This window comes from Musca vetustissima, unplaced genomic scaffold, assembly GCF_032173495.1.
Source record: "Musca vetustissima isolate MV318-11 ecotype Yass unplaced genomic scaffold, APGP_CSIRO_Mvet_v1 utg24870, whole genome shotgun sequence".
Classification (NCBI taxonomy): Eukaryota; Metazoa; Arthropoda; class Insecta; order Diptera; family Muscidae; genus Musca; species Musca vetustissima.
In genome coordinates, this window is record NW_026881920.1 from 150012 (window position 1) to 173833 (window position 23822).

The following is a 23822-nucleotide window of genomic DNA, read 5'->3' on the forward strand; positions in this document are numbered from 1 at the left end:
TTTAAAATAACACTAATTTTATACATATCTAAAACATTTTGGAAAAAACTCGATAATCCGGAAATCTTGGTAATCCGGATTTGGGTCTGCAATCAATTATCCGGATTAACGAGTTTTTACTGTATTTGTATCAGACCCTATTAGTCTATTTTTCAAACTTTCAAAATAAACAACTCATTTCCCTTCACGATGCAATAAATTCAACAAGTAACAAAGTGTGGTCAGCTCTGGTTGTAAATAAAAAATTGCATGCTGCTTTCACATTTCCCCCAAAGAGATTAACAGTCAAATACAGAGAGCAACACTATTATGTTATCACTTCTAAACAAAGAGAGGGAAAGAAATGCTAACAACAAATGTTATTAACAGAGTATCAACAAGCATCGGTGTTGAGACTGAGAGAGTAATTAGAGTTGCGCTATTTTTAATTTTGTAACAAGCGTACTTTTTGTTCACAAAAGGCCATAAGTACCAAAACAAAAATTATATTTTTTATTATTCATGAATACATTTACGCTTAAATTATAACATATATTATTTATGCAAACAACTGGTATAAATATTGGCCAATATTTCTCGATAATTATGATTTATTATCTGCTTTGTACTATTGTTTGTGTGAAGTAGCGTACTTGTCAGTGCGGCCTGTGTGTTTGCAAAGGTTTGCGAGAGAGTCTCTGGCCCATTGTATGTGTCGAGTAGGCACAGCGTGTCGGCAGCATTAAACGACAGCACACTCTGCCTCTGTACAGCTGTCGTCTTGTGTTACAGCTAAGGCACTGCTCGACTCCAATGAAGTTTAGGAACGTTGAATTAGTTTGGCATTAGCAAGCGAAATGAACAGTTGTAGGGTTGGTTGTGCGTTTGGTTCGTCTGATTAATATTGCCGGCATGATATTCAGTGGAACTGTGTTAAACGGAGTGTAATTGTTTTTGTTATTTTCATGCGTTTTTTGAAGCCTTGTTTTATTTGATTTCACTTAACATTTTCATTTATTTAATTTTAATTTTTAAGTGTTCAAAATATATTTTGTTTTGTATTATTCATAAACGAAAAAAACACGTGTTGGCATTTTTTATCCAAACCCAATACCAAAACGCGAACGCAAACAGTGACGAAAAAACTTGAATAAATAATTCACTACCAAATGTAGATAAAAAAGAACTTCTGAAACAACAACAACAATAATTGTAAAGAAGCTAAAAACAGACATGTGGTTTCTATAGCGAAGAATTGCCTACCTATCTCGCACGAAATATGAAATTGTTGCGGTGAATAATATGACAAAAAAGGCCAAACTCAAAGCCGCGAAATAAACGACAGTGTGCTACATAACGAAACTATTTTTTAGTTTAGTTTTCCAACTCTACTACTAAAGATAAACAAAAACAACAAATCAGTAAAAGCACGTTGTAATATAAAAAATTAAATATAACACAAAACAAAAAGTGACAATATAACCAACCCAACAACCAACGGTCAAATAGAGTTGTACGGCACCCATTCGTTGTGAACGAACGTCATAATCATCATCATCGTAATTACGCATTCATCAAATCAAGGTGAAAAGAGAAGAAACATTTGTAACACACTCTCCCCATACCGGCTCATTATACGCTGGCATTTCTTCGTACGCACGAACACACACAGACACACTCAAACCCAACAAGCAGCATAACCGAATTCATTCAAACATAAATTTGGCCCCCATGAAAAATAGCTGATGCAATATATCGTCACATTTGCAAGTTTTTGAAAACTCATCCCAACGAAACAACGGAAAAAAGAGAAGAAAGGAAAACAAAAAGAACAACCTTAAAAGGCAAAAGAGCGGCAGCAACAGTAACAACATATACAGAGTACGCGTTAGCAGAACTGAAGCAAAGGAGCGTAGCACGCACGCGCTTTTTAATATTCCAATCAGAATTTAGTTATGGCCCGCGTTCAAGCCGGTGACAATTTAGTACCACGCCAAGTATTCGAAATGCCCGGTGATAACAGCAAAGAAATGCAAAGTTGCGACAGTTCTAGCCAAGGTTCTGGCGTTAAGCTGAAGAAACGTATTGGCCTATTGGATGGTGTTGCCATTATTGTGGGTGTCATTGTTGGTGCGGGTATTTTTGTGAGTCCTAAAGGTGTTCTATTGTATTCAGGATCGATTGGCCAATCGTTAATAGTATGGGTACTCTGTGGTGTGTTGAGTATGGTTGGCGCCCTATGCTATGCGGAATTAGGTAAGTGCAAATTTTTAAATAAGTACTTGTCGAAAAAAAAAATAATAATAAAAGAACGGTCCTTTCAATTCGGTTGTACATCTCTGTATAATATTTAAGTTTAGTCAAGGTCCAGCGTTTGAATGTACCAATTTTTTAATTGTATAAGTCCCATTTTTGGAATCAAATTAGGTTTGGTAAAAATATTAAGATATGCACAGTTTGGACCCGCCCGATCTTCTTTATATTAGATTTAAAATTTTGAGACTTGTAGAGGAGATTTGAAGGGAGTGGACCGATATAATCCTTCTTCGGAACCACTTTGATAATAATAATACTTTGTGCAAAAGTTTGATTATTACCTTTGAAAGTCAGATGGACGGAAGGACAATTCTAGATCGACTCCAAAACGTCTTTAACCAATTTTTCGATGACGCACATTTTTGTCGTATCAAGGATTAAGGTTGAGATATAAAATGTTTAAATATTAAACAGGGCGTTGGCGGGGATAGTGTGCAAGACGAATTCCATAGGAGGAGGTTAACTTCTTTCAAATCTGTTTTCGAATATCTGTAAATTTCTCTCCAGATGAAAGCAGCCGAAGCCATCTTTCATTCTAATAAGCAATATTGCCGCCAACATCAACGCATGAGGATTGTTTAAATAATAATGCAGTATATAACGCCACTCAGAGCAAAATGGCAACACTAATTAAATAAGCAAGGACCACAACCACATCACAAGATTTTATGAGTCGTTGGGCCTAGACAACGATAGGTAGCAGCCCCTACAGTAGACCAATCATTTACAGTCGAATTCGTTTAATTGAAAACTCCGCATAGCTAGAAAAACGTTTGAAACTAATGTGTGAAGAAGTTACAGTATCTTCTTCACACATTTTGTGCCGTTTAATTGAAACTCCGCTTAAACGAAAAATCGGTTAATTGAAAACGAAATTCCTTTCAAAACACACATATTTTTTGGAATAAACTCCAAATAAATTTAAAAATGGGCCCAGTAAAAAAAGTTCTGCGAAGAAGAATTCAACTTACCTTGAAGGATACCGAGAAGATACAACACTGATGAGTCAGGTTTATTTAATAAATCATTGCCTTCCGGCACATTGGCTAATTTTTAGCCTTTTACAATTTTTATATCAATATTAAACCACTTTTGGATTTTTTAATGTGTAGATTTTTTAATATAAAGTAAATAAATTTGTTTATCTGATCGCTTAATTGAAACACTTTAATTCGGTTAAATGAAACTACTTATATCAATTATCCGGACTTCGTATTACTAACAACCTAAGGACTAACAACCACATGACCTTATGGCAATGACGTTTGTAATAGCCTAGACAGATGACAGCCTTAATTTGCATTAACCGCCTTAATTCAAATTAACTTGTACATTATCCTCATTTTTATGTGTTGTAAATGCACAAAATCAAACTGAATTTATACTGAATTAACCAATTTCAATGCTGTAGAAAATAAATTGATTGTTGTCAAATTTGTTAACGTTTATGAAAATAAAAATTAGAAATAAAGGCAAAATACAACATTCCGTCGAATTGGGCGCTGTTTTATCATCATTATAGCTGTTATTCTTCCTGCCTGGCATATATCCTTTTCATAAAGATGTAATCCTAAAAAATAATGTAAACAAATGACAATATTTTCTTCCTACACACAGACAAACAATAATTTTGAAACAAAAAACTGATTCATAAATGCAGAAACTCTCGTCTGTCAGGGGTAAATATTAATTCAAATTAAGAACTATTTAATGCAAATTAAGGCTGTCGTCTGTCTTTGGTATTAAACAATATAATACAATCGTACACATGGACAACTTCGAGCGGCAATATTCGTAACCAAATAGACCACATATTTATTTATTCATTCAGTAATAAGGAAGCCTTAACGGCCAATAATGTATTACAAGTTAAATATACGCCTGAGAATAATCCAATATAAAAAATATCTTCAAAATACATATTTACAAAATATGAATAATGAACCGAAATACAAGACAGTGGTAGATTCGCCCCAAGTCAAGAAAATACATCAATTTTAGGCGAAAACGTTATTAGAGTGCGAAAAATTCTCAAGTCATTCTGACAATAAACAATCTAGCATACACATATATGCAAAGGAAACAACGCGTGTTATAAACATTTGAGGATTTCTAGTGGATCTAGATAAAATAAAAACGTTAGTAGACGATGGAAAAGCTATCTGTCACACTTCCGACAAAAAAGGGGAGCTGACACTGACCAAAAGCTTTCATTGACAAAATCAAGATCAAATTTAAATCCCCAAGAAGAAACTCCAGAGACAGCAAACAAATTACAGTTTGTTTTCACTTTTTACACCAATTATATTTAACTAGCATATGCCCGCAACTTCGTTAGCGAATGTAGGAAATATTTAAAAATGTATTAACATATTATTTTATTTTCAGAGAAAACTGCATATGCCTAAAAACAATCCACACATTAATATCGACCATAAATTAAATTTGATTACCATTTAGTACCAAATTTTATGATTCGAGCTCTAAAGGTTCACCCCTCCTCAACCATCTAATTAATCTTCCTGCGTACCCCGATCCTACACCCCCACAATGATTCCAAATTCAAATTTCAGGATTCCAACTCTATTAATTCACCCACAATTAAAATTGTACCGAATTTAGTAGTAGAGTTTCCAAAACTTCCTACTTAACCCAAACCAACACCCCCACAGTGATCCTAAATCTAACTATCAAGATTCAAACCCTATCGGTTGACCCACAATCCAAATTGTACCAAATTTAGTACACAGTAATACGAATTTCCAAACTTTCCTACCTAACCCAAACCAACACCCCCATAGTGATCCAAAATCTAAGTGTCAGGATTCAAACTCTTCCGGTTCACTCACAATTCAAATTGTACCAAATTTGGTACACATTAGTACAAATTTCCAAAACTTCCTACATACCCCCACAGTGATCCTAAATCCATGTTTCAAAATTCAAACTCTATCGGTTCACCCACAATACAAATTGTACCAAATTTAGTACACAGTAGTACCAAGTTCCAAAACATTCTACATACCCCAATCCTACCCCCACACTGATCCTAAATCTAAGTTTCAGGATTCCAACTCTATCGGTTCACCCACAATTTAAATTGTACCAAATTTAGTAGTACGAATTTCTAAAACTTCCTACATACCCCAATTCTACACCTCGACAGTGATCACAAATCTAAATTTCAGGATTCCAACTCTATCGGTTCACCCGCAATTCAAATTGTACCAAATTTAGTACACAGTAGTACCAATTTCCAAAACTTCCTACATACCCCGATCCTACACCCCTACACTGATACAAAATTTAGGATTCCAACTCTATCGGTTCACTCACAATTCGAATTGTACCAAATTTAGTACACATTAGTACAAATTTCTAAAACGTCCTACATATCTCAATCTTACACCTCAACAGTGATCCTGACTCCAAATTTCATGATTCTAGCTCTATTGGTTCACCTAAAATGCAAATTGTACCAAATTTGGTACCATTTAGTACCCATAAGTATTATTTTCTTAAACTGAATCCTGACCCCAATCCCACACCCCTACAGTGATCCTGACTCCAAATTTCATTGTTCCCGCTCTATCGGTTCACCTAAATCCAAACTGTACCGATTATAGTACGATTTAGTACTTTTCGTAGGCATAAGTAACAGATTTCCAAATCTGCGTTCATATCCCAATCCTACACTCCGACGGTAATTTTAATTCCAAATTCCAGGATTCCAGCTCGATTTGTATCTCCAAAGTAAATTTGTACCAAATATAGTGCCATATAGTACTTTTCGTACACATGAGTACACGCTTTCAAAACCATTTCCTTAAATGGACCCTACTTCTCAACCTTAATTCTTACACCAAATTTCAAGTTTTTAACGCTATCCGTTTTAACGCTACAGAATTGTACCAAATTTAGTACATTTTCGGATATTTATAGTTCGAATTTCCAAAAACCCTTTGGTACACCTATCCCACACTCCATCAACGACCACCAATCCAAATTTCAAAGTTCTAGCTCTACCGGTTCGCCAAATACAAGTGGTATCACATTTAGTACTTTTTAGTACTTTTTGTACCGTTCTAGTACGAATTTTCAAATCTGTCACCTTTGGATCAAGAGTGACCCTCACCCAAAATTTCAAGATTCTAGCTTCAGCCGTTTCGTCTGGGCGTTGATGAATCGTTAAATCAGTCAGTCAGTCAATCACTTTACTCTTTTATTAATACAGATTTGTACTTTTTAGTACTTTTTGTACCGTTCTAGTACGAATTTCCAAAAACCCAGCCTTATCTGTCATATTTGAACCAAGAGTGACCCTCACCCAAAATTTCAAGATTCTACCTTCAGTCGATTCGTCTGGGCGTTGATGAATCGTTAAATCAGTCAGTCAGTCAATCACTTTACACAAGGCACAATAAATAATTGACAGTATAAAAATGCCTGAATGTTTGCTGGTCAAAGTATGTTATACAGTCGAGTACGATTACAGCGAACTCGTAGGGACCAAGCAAATTGGTTCGTTATAGAACAAGTTCGTTATATCCAAGCTAAGGCAAAACATGGTCTTAGCAGAAAAATATATATTCAGGTAGAAATTGTTAGGTTTTTAATGAATATCACATTACAGCTGACATATTTTGTAAATGTTGTCAGCTATAAAGTAAAAAAATAACTTTTGTGACGATTATCATCGTTAGTATTGCGTATATTTGCAGCAAGTTCGTTATAACGAAATAAAAATATATTAAATCTGAATGTTGGGACCGAAAATAAACCTAGATTTGCTTAGACATTTGAATGATATTGGCAAGGAGAGATACCGAAAATTTGGACTATGAGATATATTTTTAACAGATAGATATATTTTTAACAATGAGATATATTTTTAACAATGACAGATACCGAAGATTTGGAATTTGCGATATATTTTTAACAGAGAGAAGCATTCTGCAAAGATGCCTAAGGATTTGTCTTGGAAGTCAATGACAGCGAGCGTAATCCATTCATATTTGCAAAATGAAGCAATACGTTTTTGTAGGTTGTATGCCTTCATAAAAGTCAACAACATTTTTTTAAATGACTCATATTGTCGCTATTAGTAACTTCGATGCCCTTCATAACTTTCCATGTACTAAGCCTGGACTTGTATTGTCGTGTTCAAAGCTCGCTAAAGTGACTTCTTACAATTTCGCTCTCCTTTTATACAGCTTCTTGATCGGTAAATTAACGGTTGTAATGACAGGGTTGTTCTTAAAAGGAACTTTTGGAAAGTTATGTACAAAATTGTGTTTTAAACGGCTAATTTTAAATATTCAAATAGGAGTTGAATTAGTGGAGACGTAAAGTAAATATACACAAAGATTATATAAAAAAAGATAAAGGTGATCTGTTTCAAAACTATATTCTAGATTTACACCGAAAGAAATGTAATGAATATTTTCATAATTTTATTCATAGTTTATTTTTCCATATTGTAGATGTACCTCGTAAAAATTCTTGTAATGATGAGAAAGCCACTATTTTTTCAAAACATGCAAACTTTTCATTAATATCAAAATTATTTTCATACTTAGCTGTAAAAGACAAAAAGTTTCTATGCCACAGAAAACCTGTCATCACCACTAAACACACTCCAAATATTTTCTCACTCACTCTCTTTTTCTTTCTGAAGCCAATATTTCCAGATTCATGAATATCATTCATAAAATGCAGAAATCCGGACATTGTCGACACTTTCTGAACACTATTCATATAATATACGAATTATCTTATTATATAATATGTACTTGTACTTAGAGCAAAAGTTATCTATGAATGTTGGAGGATAAATGTAACAACATAATTTCAATTAAGCTGAGTTCAATGCGAACTGAATGGAATTACGAAATATTTATCTTTTGTGGTTAAACTTGCGGTTTGTAATATATTTCACCTTATATTGTTAATGTCTGTAATAATAAATATGCAAATAATTAGATATTTGAATGTCCCCAATTAATTGTGCATTCCAACTGGTGTTATATCCAAATCGTCAAAATGTATGTATTACAAAATAAATTCAGTCAATGTGGTCTACTGTATTTAAGTTAATTGTCACACATACTGGCTATCAGGAATGTATCCATTTAAATTTAGAAATAAAACTAGTTTTTCTCTAATTAAGTAGATATTTTATAATTGCTTAATAATAAAATCTAACTCATACACAAGAGGAAAATATAATAGCATCATAAATAAATGTAATGTGTTCAAATCATATTACGGTCGGAATTGTGTGCTTAGGGTCCACGGCTTTATTTGCCATGCGCCATATGTTAATTGGTCCGTCCGACCCAAAATTTGCTAAATTTGCTTGTTCTGAACGAACTCCAATCGAATTTTCCTGTTTTCAGTGCAACTCTACCGTGAAGACCATGCTTACGCAAAATTCTTCAAATTCTTTTTGGGTTACATTTCTTTGCCAGACATTTCTCTGCGATGTTAGCAAGTTTAGGTGCACTTAGTTTTGGATTATCGGTCACTTGTCGGAGCAACCACTTTTCGTCTTATATTGTATATATAGAGTATTTCCGCTATTTTTCGTTGAGATTTTTCTAGTTCAGCATGGTGAAGAACTAAAATCACCATTCACCTAACCTATAAAAATGACAAATTTCCGATCAAAATATATATTCTATTTGTTTTGTTTAACCAAATATATGTCATGTGTAATTAAAAAAAACAATCTTCTAACTCAAATATTTTTCAATAAATATTTAACAAGTAATATTTTTGTAACAACTATCTAATGGTAGATGTCATTCTATGTAAATAAAATCAAGTGGTTCCGTTTTGTTCACCTTTTTAATGAGTGACAGCAAAACACACAAATGGATAAATGTCAACTGTTATCAATTCTATTTTTCTTCAGTAAATATTTGAAATATTCGAATGGTAGCGATGGTGATGTGGTGTCTTCTTTAAAATTGCCACATTCCACAATACGTGACCCATAAATAATGAAATGAAAACGGCAACGACTTCACCACCTATTACACGCATTGAATTGTTGACGCTCTGACATTGACTTTAATGCGTTCGAAATGATAAAAGAATTATTTGGGCACATCCACGATGGTACGGTAATTAATTGCGTCACGTATGTAGGTGACTGATAAACAGATAACCGTGGCCAAAATTAAAACGTAGCGTATTTAGATATACAGGAACTAACCTAGAATCATTTATTTTATTATGTCGTAATAAAGGTTGTTGTTTTTTGTCCGCGCAATTTTTGTATATAACACAATAGACGCCATGTTTTTATTGCGGAAAATTTATTTTATTGGAAAATTGTCAGATCAATAATTGAGGGTATTAATTAATTTCGTCCATTCCGGTGGTCTACTAAGATATCAAATAAATATTTTATAGGCACATTTATTAATTCGCCGATTTTCAGGTGGAATGTGACGAAACTTTGTGCAACTATATACAGAAACTCAAATAGACAAATACCACCGATTTTGGTGGAAATATGTACAAAACTTTCAAAATATTCCAAAGCATAGCTATTTAGATCTTTTACCAAAAATTGGGCAAATAAAGTCCACATTTAACATAAAACAATCTATTACGAACAAAATTCTTAATATTGAGGCACTAAATCTGTCATTGCGGACACTGTGCTTCTTTGAGACGTATGTCGGAAGTAATTTCGTATAGAAGTATTATATTTTTAAAGAATTATTTTTTTAAGTACAATAACATTTGCATATGAAATTCATTTTTACTGTATGTATATTGAATAATATCCGGTTTCATAAATAACAACAATATAAATACCACGGTCTTCTTTTATAATATTCTATAAAAAACCAATCAAATATTATGGTCGAAAAAATATTGAATTTGAAAACCGACAAATGTGGCGTTACAAAAAATATATTTCTCGGTTCTTTATAAAATATTTTCATTTCGGTGGGATACGTGTACAAAAAGTTGTTGATTCGATTATACGTTGTCTATGGTAATTTAGCACGCTGCTGAAATCACGGTAGCGCTGTGTGAACATTTCGAAGTATAGGCTAAATAACGAAATCGCAAAAATCACAATTATTATAGGTTTTAGCGAATTCGACTGTTAATGTTTCTCGGAAATCATTTTGCATAAGATTTTCTACTTAAGTCGTCATATTGAAGTGTCCGATCGGATTTTTATATATTGAATTCTTATTTGGAATCGAAGAAGCAAAAAATGTTTACTATACGATTTTGACATTAATGAAACCGCCCGATCTAAAATAATGTTTTCAAAGTAGCTGTAATTTAGGAATTGTTTGCTATTCCAATGTGGCAATTGGATTCTAGAACAATAAGACGTAAATTTCACGACACAGCATTCGGTACCGATCATTGTAGTCTAATGTCAGACGAAAGTTATATTTCTGAAATAGTAATGTAAATGTAAAAATTAACATGACTTTTTTTCTCCAGCATGATTTGTACACCTTAAAATCATCTTATTGTAATGTTGATCGTTGACCAGAATTGTATTTCTTTACTGTGTGGCAATAAAGAAATTTCCGCGGTTTAGTCGGTCTAAGAGCTGTTGTTTTAGGCTGTGTGCATTGCCATGACCAAAAATGTTTAAAGTCGAAACGTCATTTATTTCTATATTTTGACTACATAAAGTAATTTTCAGAAATATATAATATTCTAAAAAATTCTTGACTATTCCTCAATAGTCCCGACAAAATAGTTAACTTTTTTAGCAAAGAAACTCAATTTGCTAGTAGTTTTAAATATCTAAAAATTACCATGTCTATTAGAACACTTCATTTGATATTCCATAAATGCGTATAACAGATACTTCTGGCTAAATATTTTTGTTGAACAACTTAATAAAATTTGAAAAGTTATCATCGATGCCCATTGTGCGAAATCTAAAAATGTTACAGAAATATGGTACCCGGCATTGGAAAGCCCACTAGGTGTACTTTCAGAAAATGCATATTTCTTAAAAATCCATTTGCATTTTCTAAAAGTACTCATAGTGGGCTATTAAATATTCCATATTGCTGTAACATTTTTAGATTTCGCACAATGGTTCATTGAATTTTGATCCCTTAAAATAATTAAATTTTTTTTTAAAAAATTAAATTTAAAAAAATGCAAAATTGATTTTTATAAAATATGCTTGGATGCGGGGATAACGTTATATGGGGGGTACCCTAAAATATGGACCGATATTGATCATTTTTTGGTGGAAGGTGTGCTACACCATAAGTACTTAAAATACCAAATACAGTCAATTCGGCTGAAAATCGTGTCCAAAATCCTCAAAATATAAAGTGGACTTAGAGCTTTTACATGATGTAACTCCAGCAACGTGTGTTGAATTGGACTTAGCGTGTTTACTAATCAATACAAAACCATAAAAAATGAGATAACTGTATTTTTATTTTTTTTAACCGATGTGTTTTGCCTTATTATACATAACTGGAAAATAATCTTAATTTCTAGAAAAATGGACTTGTTGCCTTTACAAGTTAAGCCAGCGATATGCCAGCCTCCAAACCCTACTTTGGTGGAAAATGTGGTCATAACCGTTATTATATGGTAGCTTTCGGTATTAATATTTTTAGTGGGACGATTTCAAACCTCGGTGAAATGAAAAGTATCAAATTATATGGTATCAATCCACCTTGTGTTTATAATGAATTTTTAAGAAATACAGATTTCGCTATTAACTATAATCAAAGTACTTTCTATACACTTTTTTAACACTTTTTAAAACCTTGAGATCTTTCATTATTAATTATCTGACACTGCGTCTAAATGATTTTCACGTTCATCGCCGTTGAATAAACGCTATAGGATGACAATGAGTGTCATGCAAAGATTTCAGTTCATCAATGCACTCTGGTGCTTTCTTTAAAGATCTGAAACATTATCACAATAAAATGTTCTCGAGTTAGTTCCATTTATTTAGTAAATGTAAATCGGGTCGTAAAAATACATAAAGCCGGCTGGTAATTTATATGATCCTGCCACCGAAATACCAAATGACAGACGCTAAAGTTAAAACATACAGAGATTTGTATTGAAAACTTAAATTTTAATTAAAATTGTTTGTTGGATTTTTTGTCAGGATGTGTTTTAACCACGGAAAGTTGAACATAGAATACGGAATTTTACTGAAAGTTGTTAGTTTACTTTTCAAATCTTTCCCTAGGGAGAACAAACAATTCAAAGAGAAGGGAAATAATTTTTTGTTACTGAAAAAAACTAAACGAATCCGAATTTTGATTACATATTTTGAGTACTGAAACGCTGTTCTAGCATAACTATTAACTGTAAAGGAATATATTAACTTCTTCCTTCACTTAATATAGTTCCCTTCCATAATTTTGTTAATTATAATGCCGATTTAACGAGCATAACAAACGCCAATGTCATTTGATATATTGTAATTTACTAATGAATTCCTCAAATGTCTAATTATTATTATTAATTATGTTGAAGTATTTAACCCTTTCAGTGCTTTGGTCGAAAATATATTCAACATTTAAAATTACTCTGTTTCTTTGCGATTTTTCGGTTATCCTATGTACCGTTACAATTGAGGTTTTTGTTTTTGCAGAAAGACAGACAATACTGTCCGAGGGTTAAAATAAAATATGATCGTAAAACAAAAAATTGTATGACACTGAAAAGGTTAATAAATTTCTTAATACATTTCTAATACATTAATACATTTCTTCTGCATTACACGTTTCTTCAAAAATTCATCACAATTGGAATGTCAAAGAAATTCGAAAATTCAGTTTGTAAATGAACGACGGAATGTTTTCTTGTTATATTCATTAGAAATATTAACATCTATATTGACAATTTGTCAAAAAGACAGGTTCCTTTACAAAAAGGAAGGGCTTATTTCATGGTATAACAATAAAAGGTAACAGCAAGTCCCAGATGATTTGGTTCGTACGTTCTATTAGTGTCAAATTCAACATTTGACATTTTGTCATTGTATTGTGTTTTTGTCAAACGTTTTTTCAAAAAAAAAAAATGAATTAAATATAATATAAAAATACAAATTTTGATTTTTTTTTGCAAAGAAATCGGTGAAGATAATAGGTTGTACATAGTTCGGTTCAATCAGACATTCCATTCGCCTGAAATTGGATTTAAAATGTTTATCATTTGTGGGGGAGGTACCAGACGACGTGGATCAACGGGTCCCATCTTCTTGCCTTTATAAATATTGAAAATTTTTACAATTTGTGGGGGAGGTACTAGAAGCAGTGGACCAAATGGGTCCCATCTTCCTACATGATCTAGGCTTGGTAAAGATAATAGGTTGTACAAAGTTTCATTAAAATCGGATAGTCCGTTTGCATGTTATTATAAAATTAATTTTTAGCACAATTTTGACCATTTTGTGGGGGAGGTTTCAGAAATAGTGGACCGATGGGTCTCATCTTCCTACTTGATCTAGGCTTGGTAGTGCAAAGTTTGGTTCAAATCGAACATTCCCATCGCCTGATATTGGATTTACAAATATTGAAGATGTTGACCATTTGTGGAGGAGGTATCAGAAGAAGTGGATCAACGGGACCCATCTTCGGACATAATCTAGACTTCGTAAAGAAAATGGGTTGTGCAACGCTTGGTTCACATCGGACGTTCCATACTCCTGATGTTGGATTTACAAATGATGAAGATGTTGACCGTTTGTGGAGGAGGTACCAGAAGGAATGGACCAACGGGTCACATCTTCTTACTTGATCTATGCTTGGTAAAGATAATACGTTGTATGAGGTTTCGTTGAAATCGAATTGTCCGTTTGCAAAAAGTATTTGAATTGAAATTTAAACATCAAAATATGTATGTATAAATTTTTTTTATTTGTTTTTGTTTACATTTCTACTCATGTGTCGATGACACAAGTAGTACTTACAAAAACAAAATTTCTTTGTGGTTGTTGTTTCGATTGTTGTACAACAACACTTGCTGTTACCTTTTATTATTATACCATGGGCTTATTTCTTATTCCGAGTGACTGAAGGATATATCGTACACTAGAAGAGTGGTCATATCCAAACTCATTAAACATAATTTCTTTATACCCCTTACACTCATTAAAAACTATGTAAATAATTATAATGATTTGACGTAGATTTTAATGTGTATACATGTTAGAACAGCCCCAAGGGTTGTTATTCCCCATATGTCATTATAACATTAAGTGATGTACTCAGATTTGCCTTGGGGTAATGTGATGGTGATGATGTCATTACGATTTGAAATTTAAACCTCAAAAGTTCACATTCACAAAATAATTCTACATCATTAGATATTCAATAGCAAAGCGGCCCATTTCTTTGCCAAACATCAAATGATAAAATACAGACGAATTGAAGATACAGGTTTAAGGAGTACGAAACGTGGAAGAAGACCACTTGTGGCGTGTGTGTGTTTGTGCGAATGTGCGTAACCAAAAACTATTGAACTTTAACGTTCAACGTTGTCAATAGCTGGTCGGTTAGTATCACGCAAATAATGCGTGATATGTACTTTTAAGCGAAACCAGTTAAATGGACGATTTTTGTTAAAAACTCAATGTGCTTTTAAGGGGATTTTTTACTTTTGAAGAATGTTAGCCTAAAGGCACATTGTTTGCTAACAATCTTTTCATTTGATTTTTGAAAATATAAATATTTACACTTTGGCTTGCAGAATACTTGAGCTATTCATTTTTTAGGTAATGATCTAACCTTGAGACACCAAAAAACGTGGAAATAATGGAAAAAGGACGGAAAAGAAATGTATGAATGCTACTAAATATTTTCATTCCAACGAGCATTTCTTTCAATATATTCAGGTTAGCCCAGAAAGTTCAGCGTGACTCCTTACTTTGTGGAAACATGATCCGGAGAAGCCAATACTATGTGAAAGGGAGGTAGTGGTCTTGTGGACTGTATAATTTAATATTGTTTAGTTTTGACGAAGACCTTCCTGCCACTGGCGGAGAATTAAGTTCGTCAAAATGTTATATTTTAGTGATATGGTCGGTTTCATTCGTATGATCCCATAGTATTTTTATAGCTTTTCTTGCTTTGATTGTCTATATGTTCTTGATCAGAATGCAATTCTTTTCAAATAAGCCATGCCCGTCCTACACAAAATACTAAAGTCCCACTAATTCGGTTAAAAAACGTGTGGAAAATCCTAAGGGCACTGTTATATGGTCACCGTTGTATGGCGCCTACCCCAAACTGTGGACGGATATTGATAATTTTTATATTCTCACCCTTAGGCTAATGTTACGCCAAAATTTATACGGCAAAAGTGTGCCTCATTGAAATATTAGTATTAAATCCAATGTTTCTTTGGAATCGATTTACAAATGTCCGTCCATCTGGCCGGTGCACACGATAACTCTCGAAGGGAGCAGCCGATTTCACCCAAAGTTTGCACAGTAAAATGGTAACTATCGGTCCACTCCTATTGGTGCCTCCCCCACAAGATGGTAAAAATTGTGTAAAAATTTATTTTATAAAATCATGCGAACGTACTATTAGATTTGAACCAAACTTTGTACAATCTATTATCTTATCTTGGATTGTCCGAATTGAACCAAATTGTACACAACCTAGTATCTTTACCAAGTCTAGATCAGGTCTAAAGATGGGACCCATTGGTTCTCTCTGGTATCTCCCTATAAAGGGCCACTATTTATAAATTCAATATTAGGCGAATGGAATGTCCAATTCAATCCAAATCTTGCACAATGTCTAGAGTAAGTCCGAAGTTGGGACCTATTGGGTCACTCCTTCTGGTACCTCCCCCATAAGTGGTCAACATTTTCAATAAATTCAATATCAGGCGAATAGAATGTCTGATCTTAACAAAACTTTCCACAACATATTATCTTTACCAATCCTAGATCAGGTCCTGAATATGGGACTAATTGCACCTCTCCTTTTGGACCATACCTCGCAAATGGTCAATATTTTACAAACTATATATTTTATTTGAAGCGAATTGAGTAACCAATTTGATCAGCATAAAATCTGAAACCTCTTTGACAAACACATATACATACCTTTTTTAGTTTACTGAAATTTATTTGGGAATATATTAAAAAAACTTAATTTGTTGAAATAAGTGAATTAAGCATCGAAAAAAATCATTTACAGAAAAAAAAAATAAAAATCTGTAAAATCAAAATTACCAACAATTTGTACAGTGCAATTAACATTGTGAAAATTGAATTGCTAGAATTAGTAGATATCATTAAGTAATTCTTAAAATAAATAAATATTTGGAACAAAGAATCAAAAGATGGGAATTATAGTACATACTGGATTTCGTTAACCCAGTGGGCTTAAATTGTCATTTCCATTGAATATATGTCTAATATAATATATCGATTAATATTTGAAAATTTTATAAACATTTACTGGTCAACATAGGCGTTTATTTCCGTCCGTTCTTTTGTGACTGATAAAATATGTTATGTACTACTCAAACAATCGATTTGATATAAAAATTCCAATATTAATCGATATTTCCCAACACACTGCAAAAACATTACAGCCTTCTTCAAAAGTCGAACCGTTCCTTTAGGTTAATTCCCATATTTTGAGTTTACGATGATTTATAAACGGAATGACAAATTGAATATGCCCTCTATACTATGGTTGAGGGTATAAAAATGAATGCGTTTATATCTTTTTAAGATATTTGTGGATATTTTATCTCAGTAATATGGGACCTACTTCTTATCGCCGTTCCGAGCATATAATGGTCATAATTTACAAGGCTGAAGTAATCGGATATACTGAAGTAAGGCGGGAGTACTGGGAGTTATATTGCCGCTATTGAAATATTAGTTTGGGGAAAAGGAAATCCATTATTTTTATATGGACTGTAGGACATTATTAAACATGCTTCGGAATGTATGATTTGTTGCAATTTTAAAGGTAACTTCATAATGCCTCTGTCATAGAAGTCTGGCTCTCTATTTGCAAAAAAAGTAGATTTTCACAATCCTGCAAAGATACCAATTTTTATCATAAAAGAAATTTTGCAATGCAAGAAAAATATGATAATCGCTTGGTGCCAAGTCCGGACTGAATGGCGGATGCATTAAAACTTCCCAAAAAAGTGCCCGAAGTTTCTGGCGAGTCACTGTAGATATGTGTGGTATCCTGGTGGAACACGACACCTCTCCTGTTGGCCAATTCTGGTCAATTGCTATCTTCAAACGGTCCAGTTGTTGACAGTAGGGATCAGAATTTATCGTTTGACCATATGGAAGCAACTCATAATAAATAATCCCCTTCCAGTCCCACAAAATGCATAACAGAACCTTCCTGGCCGTTAGACCTGGTTTGGCCATCGTTTGAGGTACTTCACCGCTCTTTGACCACGATTGCTTTCTAGTCACCATCAGTTTAAGAAATGTGTATATCTCATTCCGTTTGGCCAAGGCTTCGCAGATGGAAGTTCGATTCATCCTATTTTTTTCTGTTAATTGGTGTGACACCAAAACATCGAGTTTACGACTGCTAACGTGTCGCTCAACTTCGATCATTTCTCCGATTTTATCGACATTTTCGACGACCGGCCTAATGGATTTTTTTTTTCCCCCCAACCTAATATATAGAAATAGTACCAAAAATTGTGATGTGTGGAACACACCTATACGATGCCCAACATACCATTTCTTCTTAATACGATTTTAAAGATTTTGAAAAATACAATATTCCTAATTACATTTACATACAAACATACATATACACACATAATCTTCATGACAGATGTTCACATGGAAACACCAGACACACATAAGACGCACAAAATAAGTCATACATTTGAAGATAAATGTGTTAATTTTGGGGAGAGGGACTGTAGTGACATGTACGCACATCATCACCCTGGGAGACAATATTTAATTGGATTACACAGCACTTCCAGATCTTGTATGTATGAACGATACCGTACCATTCATACGAACATTTATGCCGACCTTGGACAAAGATTTCTATGTAAATTGAATTGTTCTCTTTGTGTAAGCGTGCGTGTGTATGCGCATCTCTCGATTTTCATTTATGAAGTATCATTTAAATTGTTGTTGTCACAAAATTATGTGGTCGGTGTTGACGACCTTATTGGCCCCGCTCGTTAAATTAGTGGACAAATCTAATTAAAATGCAATTCTTAATAATTTAAACAAATTGATTCGTTTCGAATACAAACCCCCCTTTAATTGATTTATTAACAGGAAATAAATTAAATGTGTTTATTTTTTAAGTAGAAGAATAAGAAGAATGTTTTGGGCAGTTTCAATTAATATATTATTGTCAATCTGAGATGAAAGATCACAGCCACAAAATATTCCAATTCGCGCGTTTCTGTCGAACATTTATGCAAACGGATCAACCATCAGTCAGTCAGTCATTCGGTTAATATCACATACCATTTGTAAACTATTTCACAATAGCTTAATCATATATGACGATCACATCTCAGACATTTGACACCCAGCAGACAATTGCCAGACAGACTATTTCTTTTTTTATCTTTTGTATAAATATGCTAATTATGTTAATTTAAATACATTATCGTGACAGGAATTTCGCAGTGCTGATTTGCCGACTACTAATCATTTGCGAAAACATTAATAATTTAACAGATCTATGTTAGGGAACACTGTTTATTACCTTCACCACACTGTGGTACAGGATATTATGTCTTTGTGCATATGTTTGTAACAGGAAAATGTGAAAATCGGTAGATTAAGTATAACTCCCATACATAGCTTCGTCCAATTTTAAGTAAATAGTGCATCAAAGTTAAGCCGATTGGCACAAAACGTACTGAAGTTACTATAACATAACTTGTGTCAAGTTGTATTGAAATCAGTTCAGATTTAGATATAGCTCCCATATATATTTTCCTTCGATTTTATGTAAGTGGTGCACCAAAGGCCCATAGTTAGACCGATTGACACAAAATTTTGCACAGCGAACTGAAGTTTGTGTAGTCTAAAGTGTGTCAAGTTTTGTAGAAATCGGTTCAGACTTGAATATAACTCCCAAATATAGTTTCGTCCGATTTCAAGTAAATGGTGCACCAAAGACCAAAGTTCGGCCAATTGCCATGACATTTTGCACAACGTACTAATGTTAGTATAGGCTAACGTGTGTAAAGTTTCGTTGAAATCGGTTCTGATTTAGATATAGCTCCCATATATAGTTTCGTCCGATTTGATGTAAGTGGTGTACCAAAGTCTCTATATATCTTTAGATTTGCAGGAATTTTGATATAGCGTACTGAATTGAGTCTAGAATGATGTGTGTAAAGTTTCCTGAAAATCGGTTCAGATTTAGATATATTCTGAATTTTCAAAAAAATTAAATTTCAAGTGAAAATCACAACAATTTTTGAGGATATAGCCTATTTATTGTTGTAGCATCATGTGACGATAAGAGGGCTTCTTAAAATTAAAATGCATTTTCCTCCACACATTGTTTAGAATGATATGTGCTAAGTTTCGTGAAAATCGATATTATGTAAATTGTGCAGTAAAGACCCAAAATTTTAGTAAGTTTATATTTAACCGGATTTCTTTAACCCAGTAGGTTTCAATTATCAATACCTTTGCATATATGTGAAATAAATCCTCATAAAGTGGGTTAGCCCAGTAAAAAGTTCTAATGTACATGCCGTTTTTGTTCGATTGGAATACAATTTTGTACAATTTACTGAACTTAATATAAATTAATCTCTGGCAAGTTTCGTTATATCGGTTCATTGACACGAAATTTTGCACAACGAATCAAATTGAGACTAAAAAGTTTTTTTTTTGGAAATTGGTGCAGATGCAGACTTATCCTCCATACATATTTCGAACGGGAGCCTGATTGAGATTTACTTTTAAACGGTGCGGCATACCGAATAGCGTGTATTCAGCGCTCGCAATGTTCGACATTATGCCGATATCATCCACGTAGGCTGTTTGGTGTACAGAGTGTCCTTTCTGTTCAAATTTACATTTCGTATGACATTTTCCAGCAGGATTTTAAAAAGTTCACATGAGAGGCTGTCACTTCGTCTGAACCCTCGTTCAGTATTGAAGGGCTCCGAGAAGTCCTTTCGGATTTTAACTGCTGACCTTGTGCCAGTTAATGTTATTCTGCATAGTATTAATTTTGCAGGAATGCCGAGCACAGACATGGCTTTAAACACCTTTGAGTAGATAGGGCTGTTGATGCGAATAGGTGGATTGTGTCGATGTGCTTTTCGTCGATCTTTTCCAGGATTTGGCCCAGTATGAAAATCTGGTCTATAGTGAATTTGCCAGGTCTGAAGTCGCATTGATATGATCCTATAATATTATAGAACCCTGGCAGCGCGCTGGATAGCACTTTATATGCGATGGGACGGAGACGAACTCATCTATAGTTGGTACACATCGTCTTGTCTCCTTAATGTGGGCATGTATTACTCTAGCCAATTTGTTCTAATCAGTTGGTGCATGCTCCTGATCAGTGTTTTACTCGTTGGTAAAATTTCCGGAATTCATTCTGACTCCTGTACGTCTCCATTTTTTGATTTGTTTCGTTTGGTTTTGTTTGTTTTGAAAATATGTTTATCATCTGTCCTTTTCACCTGACAATTCTCCATCACATTACGTATTGCTACTGTTTGCAGTGCTGCCCCATACGCTGCGTTTTTCACCTCAGTAGCATTTCGACACTCCTAATCGTACTAATCGTACAATGTTTCGACGGTTGGGCATTTTTTCAACGGTGGGGTCAAACATATTTTCCCTTCCGATGTTTGCTTTAAAATTTACTAGCCGAATTTTAATGTCATGGTCAGGGCAGCGGTCATATTCTGTTTAATATATCGTAAAATATGTCTATGGTCTGATCATCTTTGTTGTCCGTCGGAACCTAACGCACAATGATACACAATTTCTGTTGTATAAGAACAAATTTTCCATACAGTACCACTTTTTGGTATGACCACCACATATCATTACCGCACAATGAGTATCTGATACTGCTTGTGATATATATTCTTGTATACTGATATTGTTTGTTCTTCTTTAAGGGGACCGCCCATTCTCGGGGTCAAAAATGTTGTTAATATAATTCGAATCTACACTAATTATAGAATGTGCCTACAAAATTTCAAATGAAAATCTCAAGAACTCTTGAAGAAACGCGTTTTTCTCTAAACATTTTTTTGCGAATGGCGGGCACGGTAACTCAAAAACTAATAACCCAATCGATTTCACGTTTCTCTGTGAGGACGTTTCTCTGTGAGTGTATAGCTATCGTATGAACTAGGATAAATCCAATCGGTGAAGATCTTCCTTATTTTTTAACTTGGGTTTTGGTAAAAAATCGGCGATTTTCCAAAAAAATTTTTTCAAAGGTCCACCATTTTGTTAATTTTAGAGCGAAGTCAATAATCCTAGTTCATACGAGAGCCAGACATGTACTCTTTCTAACACCGTTGGAATTTTCGGATTCCGATGTTCCAGTGAGGAGTTATCGTGCCCGCCATCAAAAATATAGACATCTTTAATTACAAAAAACAACTAGCATTGGTATTGATTTACCAGCCCATTGAAAATCTTGAAAAATTAAAATCGAGAATGGGTGGGGTTCCCTTAATATAAAAAATATCAGCTTTCCTAAAGAAAAAAATAATAATGGCAAAAGAATTTGCATATTCCGAAAACAGGTGTCTCAAATTAAGCCATACCATTTGTGGTAAAAAAAATTGTTAAGCCAGCAGAATAAAATTGCTTTGCCATATTTTTTAATTGTGAAATTTTATTCTTTTTTTACAAAGAAGTTAGCAAAAATTGAGCAAACAAAAGAATTGCGTTCTAAAGAAATAATAGGAGATGTTAAATTACATGAACCCAAAAAAATAATACTAATAATTTGACATTTATTTTCAAATTATTTCTGTTTCAGGAACTATGATACCCAAATCTGGCGGTGATTATGCTTATATCGGCACAGCCTTTGGCCCACTGCCAGCCTTTTTATATTTATGGGTGGCTCTGTTAATTTTGGTACCAACTGGAAATGCCATAACTGCCTTGACATTTGCCCAATATTTACTGCAACCCTTCTGGCCCTCTTGTGATGCACCAGCCGTGCCGGTTCAGCTGCTGGCAGCTGTTATAACATGTAAGTGACAAAGCAAACCATATTCAAAATATTAAACATGACACTAATTTCCAATTAATATTTTCAGGTATTTTAACGGTCATCAATTGTTATAATGTCAAGTGGGTAACACGCGTCACTGACATTTTCACCGGCACAAAAGTCTTTGCATTGCTGGTCATTGTGGCGGCTGGTGCCTGGTATATTTTTGCAGGCAATACCGAACATTGGGATGAACCAATGAGTGGTACTTTCTCAACGCCCGGTTTTATAGCATTAGCTTTTTACAACGGCCTTTTCTCGTATTCTGGTTGGAATTATTTGAATTTTGTAACGGAAGAACTAAAAGATCCCTACAAAAATCTGCCAAAGGCTATTTGCATTTCGATGCCAGTCGTTACGATCATTTATGTGATTACAAATGTTGCCTATTTTTCGGTGCTATCGACGGATGAAATTTTAGCTTCCGATGCTGTCGCTGTAACATTTGGTGACAAGATGTTGGGATTTATGTCATGGTTAATGCCATTCTTTGTGGCATGTTCAACATTTGGTTCGTTAAATGGTGCAATATTTGCCTCGTCTCGTCTGTTTTTCGTTGGAGCCCGTAATGGTCATTTGCCAGCTGCCATATCACTTATAAATGTTAATTGTTTAACTCCAGTACCGTCGTTGATATTTTTGGTAAGTTTGAAAAAATGTTTTAAGAAATTGTTGGCTGTAAAAAGAAAAAAAAAAAAACTTAAATTCAAAATAGCTTGTAGAAGGCGGAAGAAATACATTTAATTTTGAGTTTGACCAATTATTATTAACAGCTCACCAGAGCTGTGTATAAAATAGTCAATATTCTTAAACATTTAAAAATGTTAACTTTTTTTAATAACATTCATTTTTTCCACCTCTTTCAGTGCGTTTTAACACTAATTCTACTATTCATCAAGGATGTCTATGCGCTCATCAATTATGTCAGTTATGTGGAGGCTCTGTTCACACTACTCTCGGTTTCCGGTCTACTGTGGCTACGTTACAAACAACCCAAAACCGAACGACCAATTCGTGTCAATTTGGCTTTGCCCATTCTGTTTTTGATCATTTGTCTCTTCCTTGTGATCTCATCGGTCTTCCAGTCACCCATTGAAGTTGGTGTTGGCACAGCTATTATTCTATCCGGCATTCCTGTTTACTATATGACAATACATCGTCCTGTCGAATGGTTGACAAACACATCGCAGGCCATCAATATGTGGTGTTCGAAATTCTTTTTATGTATGCCCAATCAGGAGAAATTCGATTAAGAAATTATATTAGGGAATAAATTATCATTTAATGTTA

General features: G+C 33.9%; 1 protein-coding gene across 1 annotated transcript; it reads left to right on the plus strand.

Annotated features, from left to right (window-relative positions):
* The first annotated feature begins 1900 nt into the window (after nt 1–1900).
* Nucleotides 1901–23822, plus strand: LOC133328009 (Y+L amino acid transporter 2). Its single transcript, XM_061536557.1, has 4 exons — nt 1901–2235; nt 22293–22511; nt 22579–23174; nt 23399–23822. Exons 1-4 carry the CDS (start codon nt 1935–1937, stop codon nt 23783–23785), a joined length of 1503 nt encoding a protein of 500 aa, XP_061392541.1. The 5' UTR covers nt 1901–1934; the 3' UTR covers nt 23786–23822.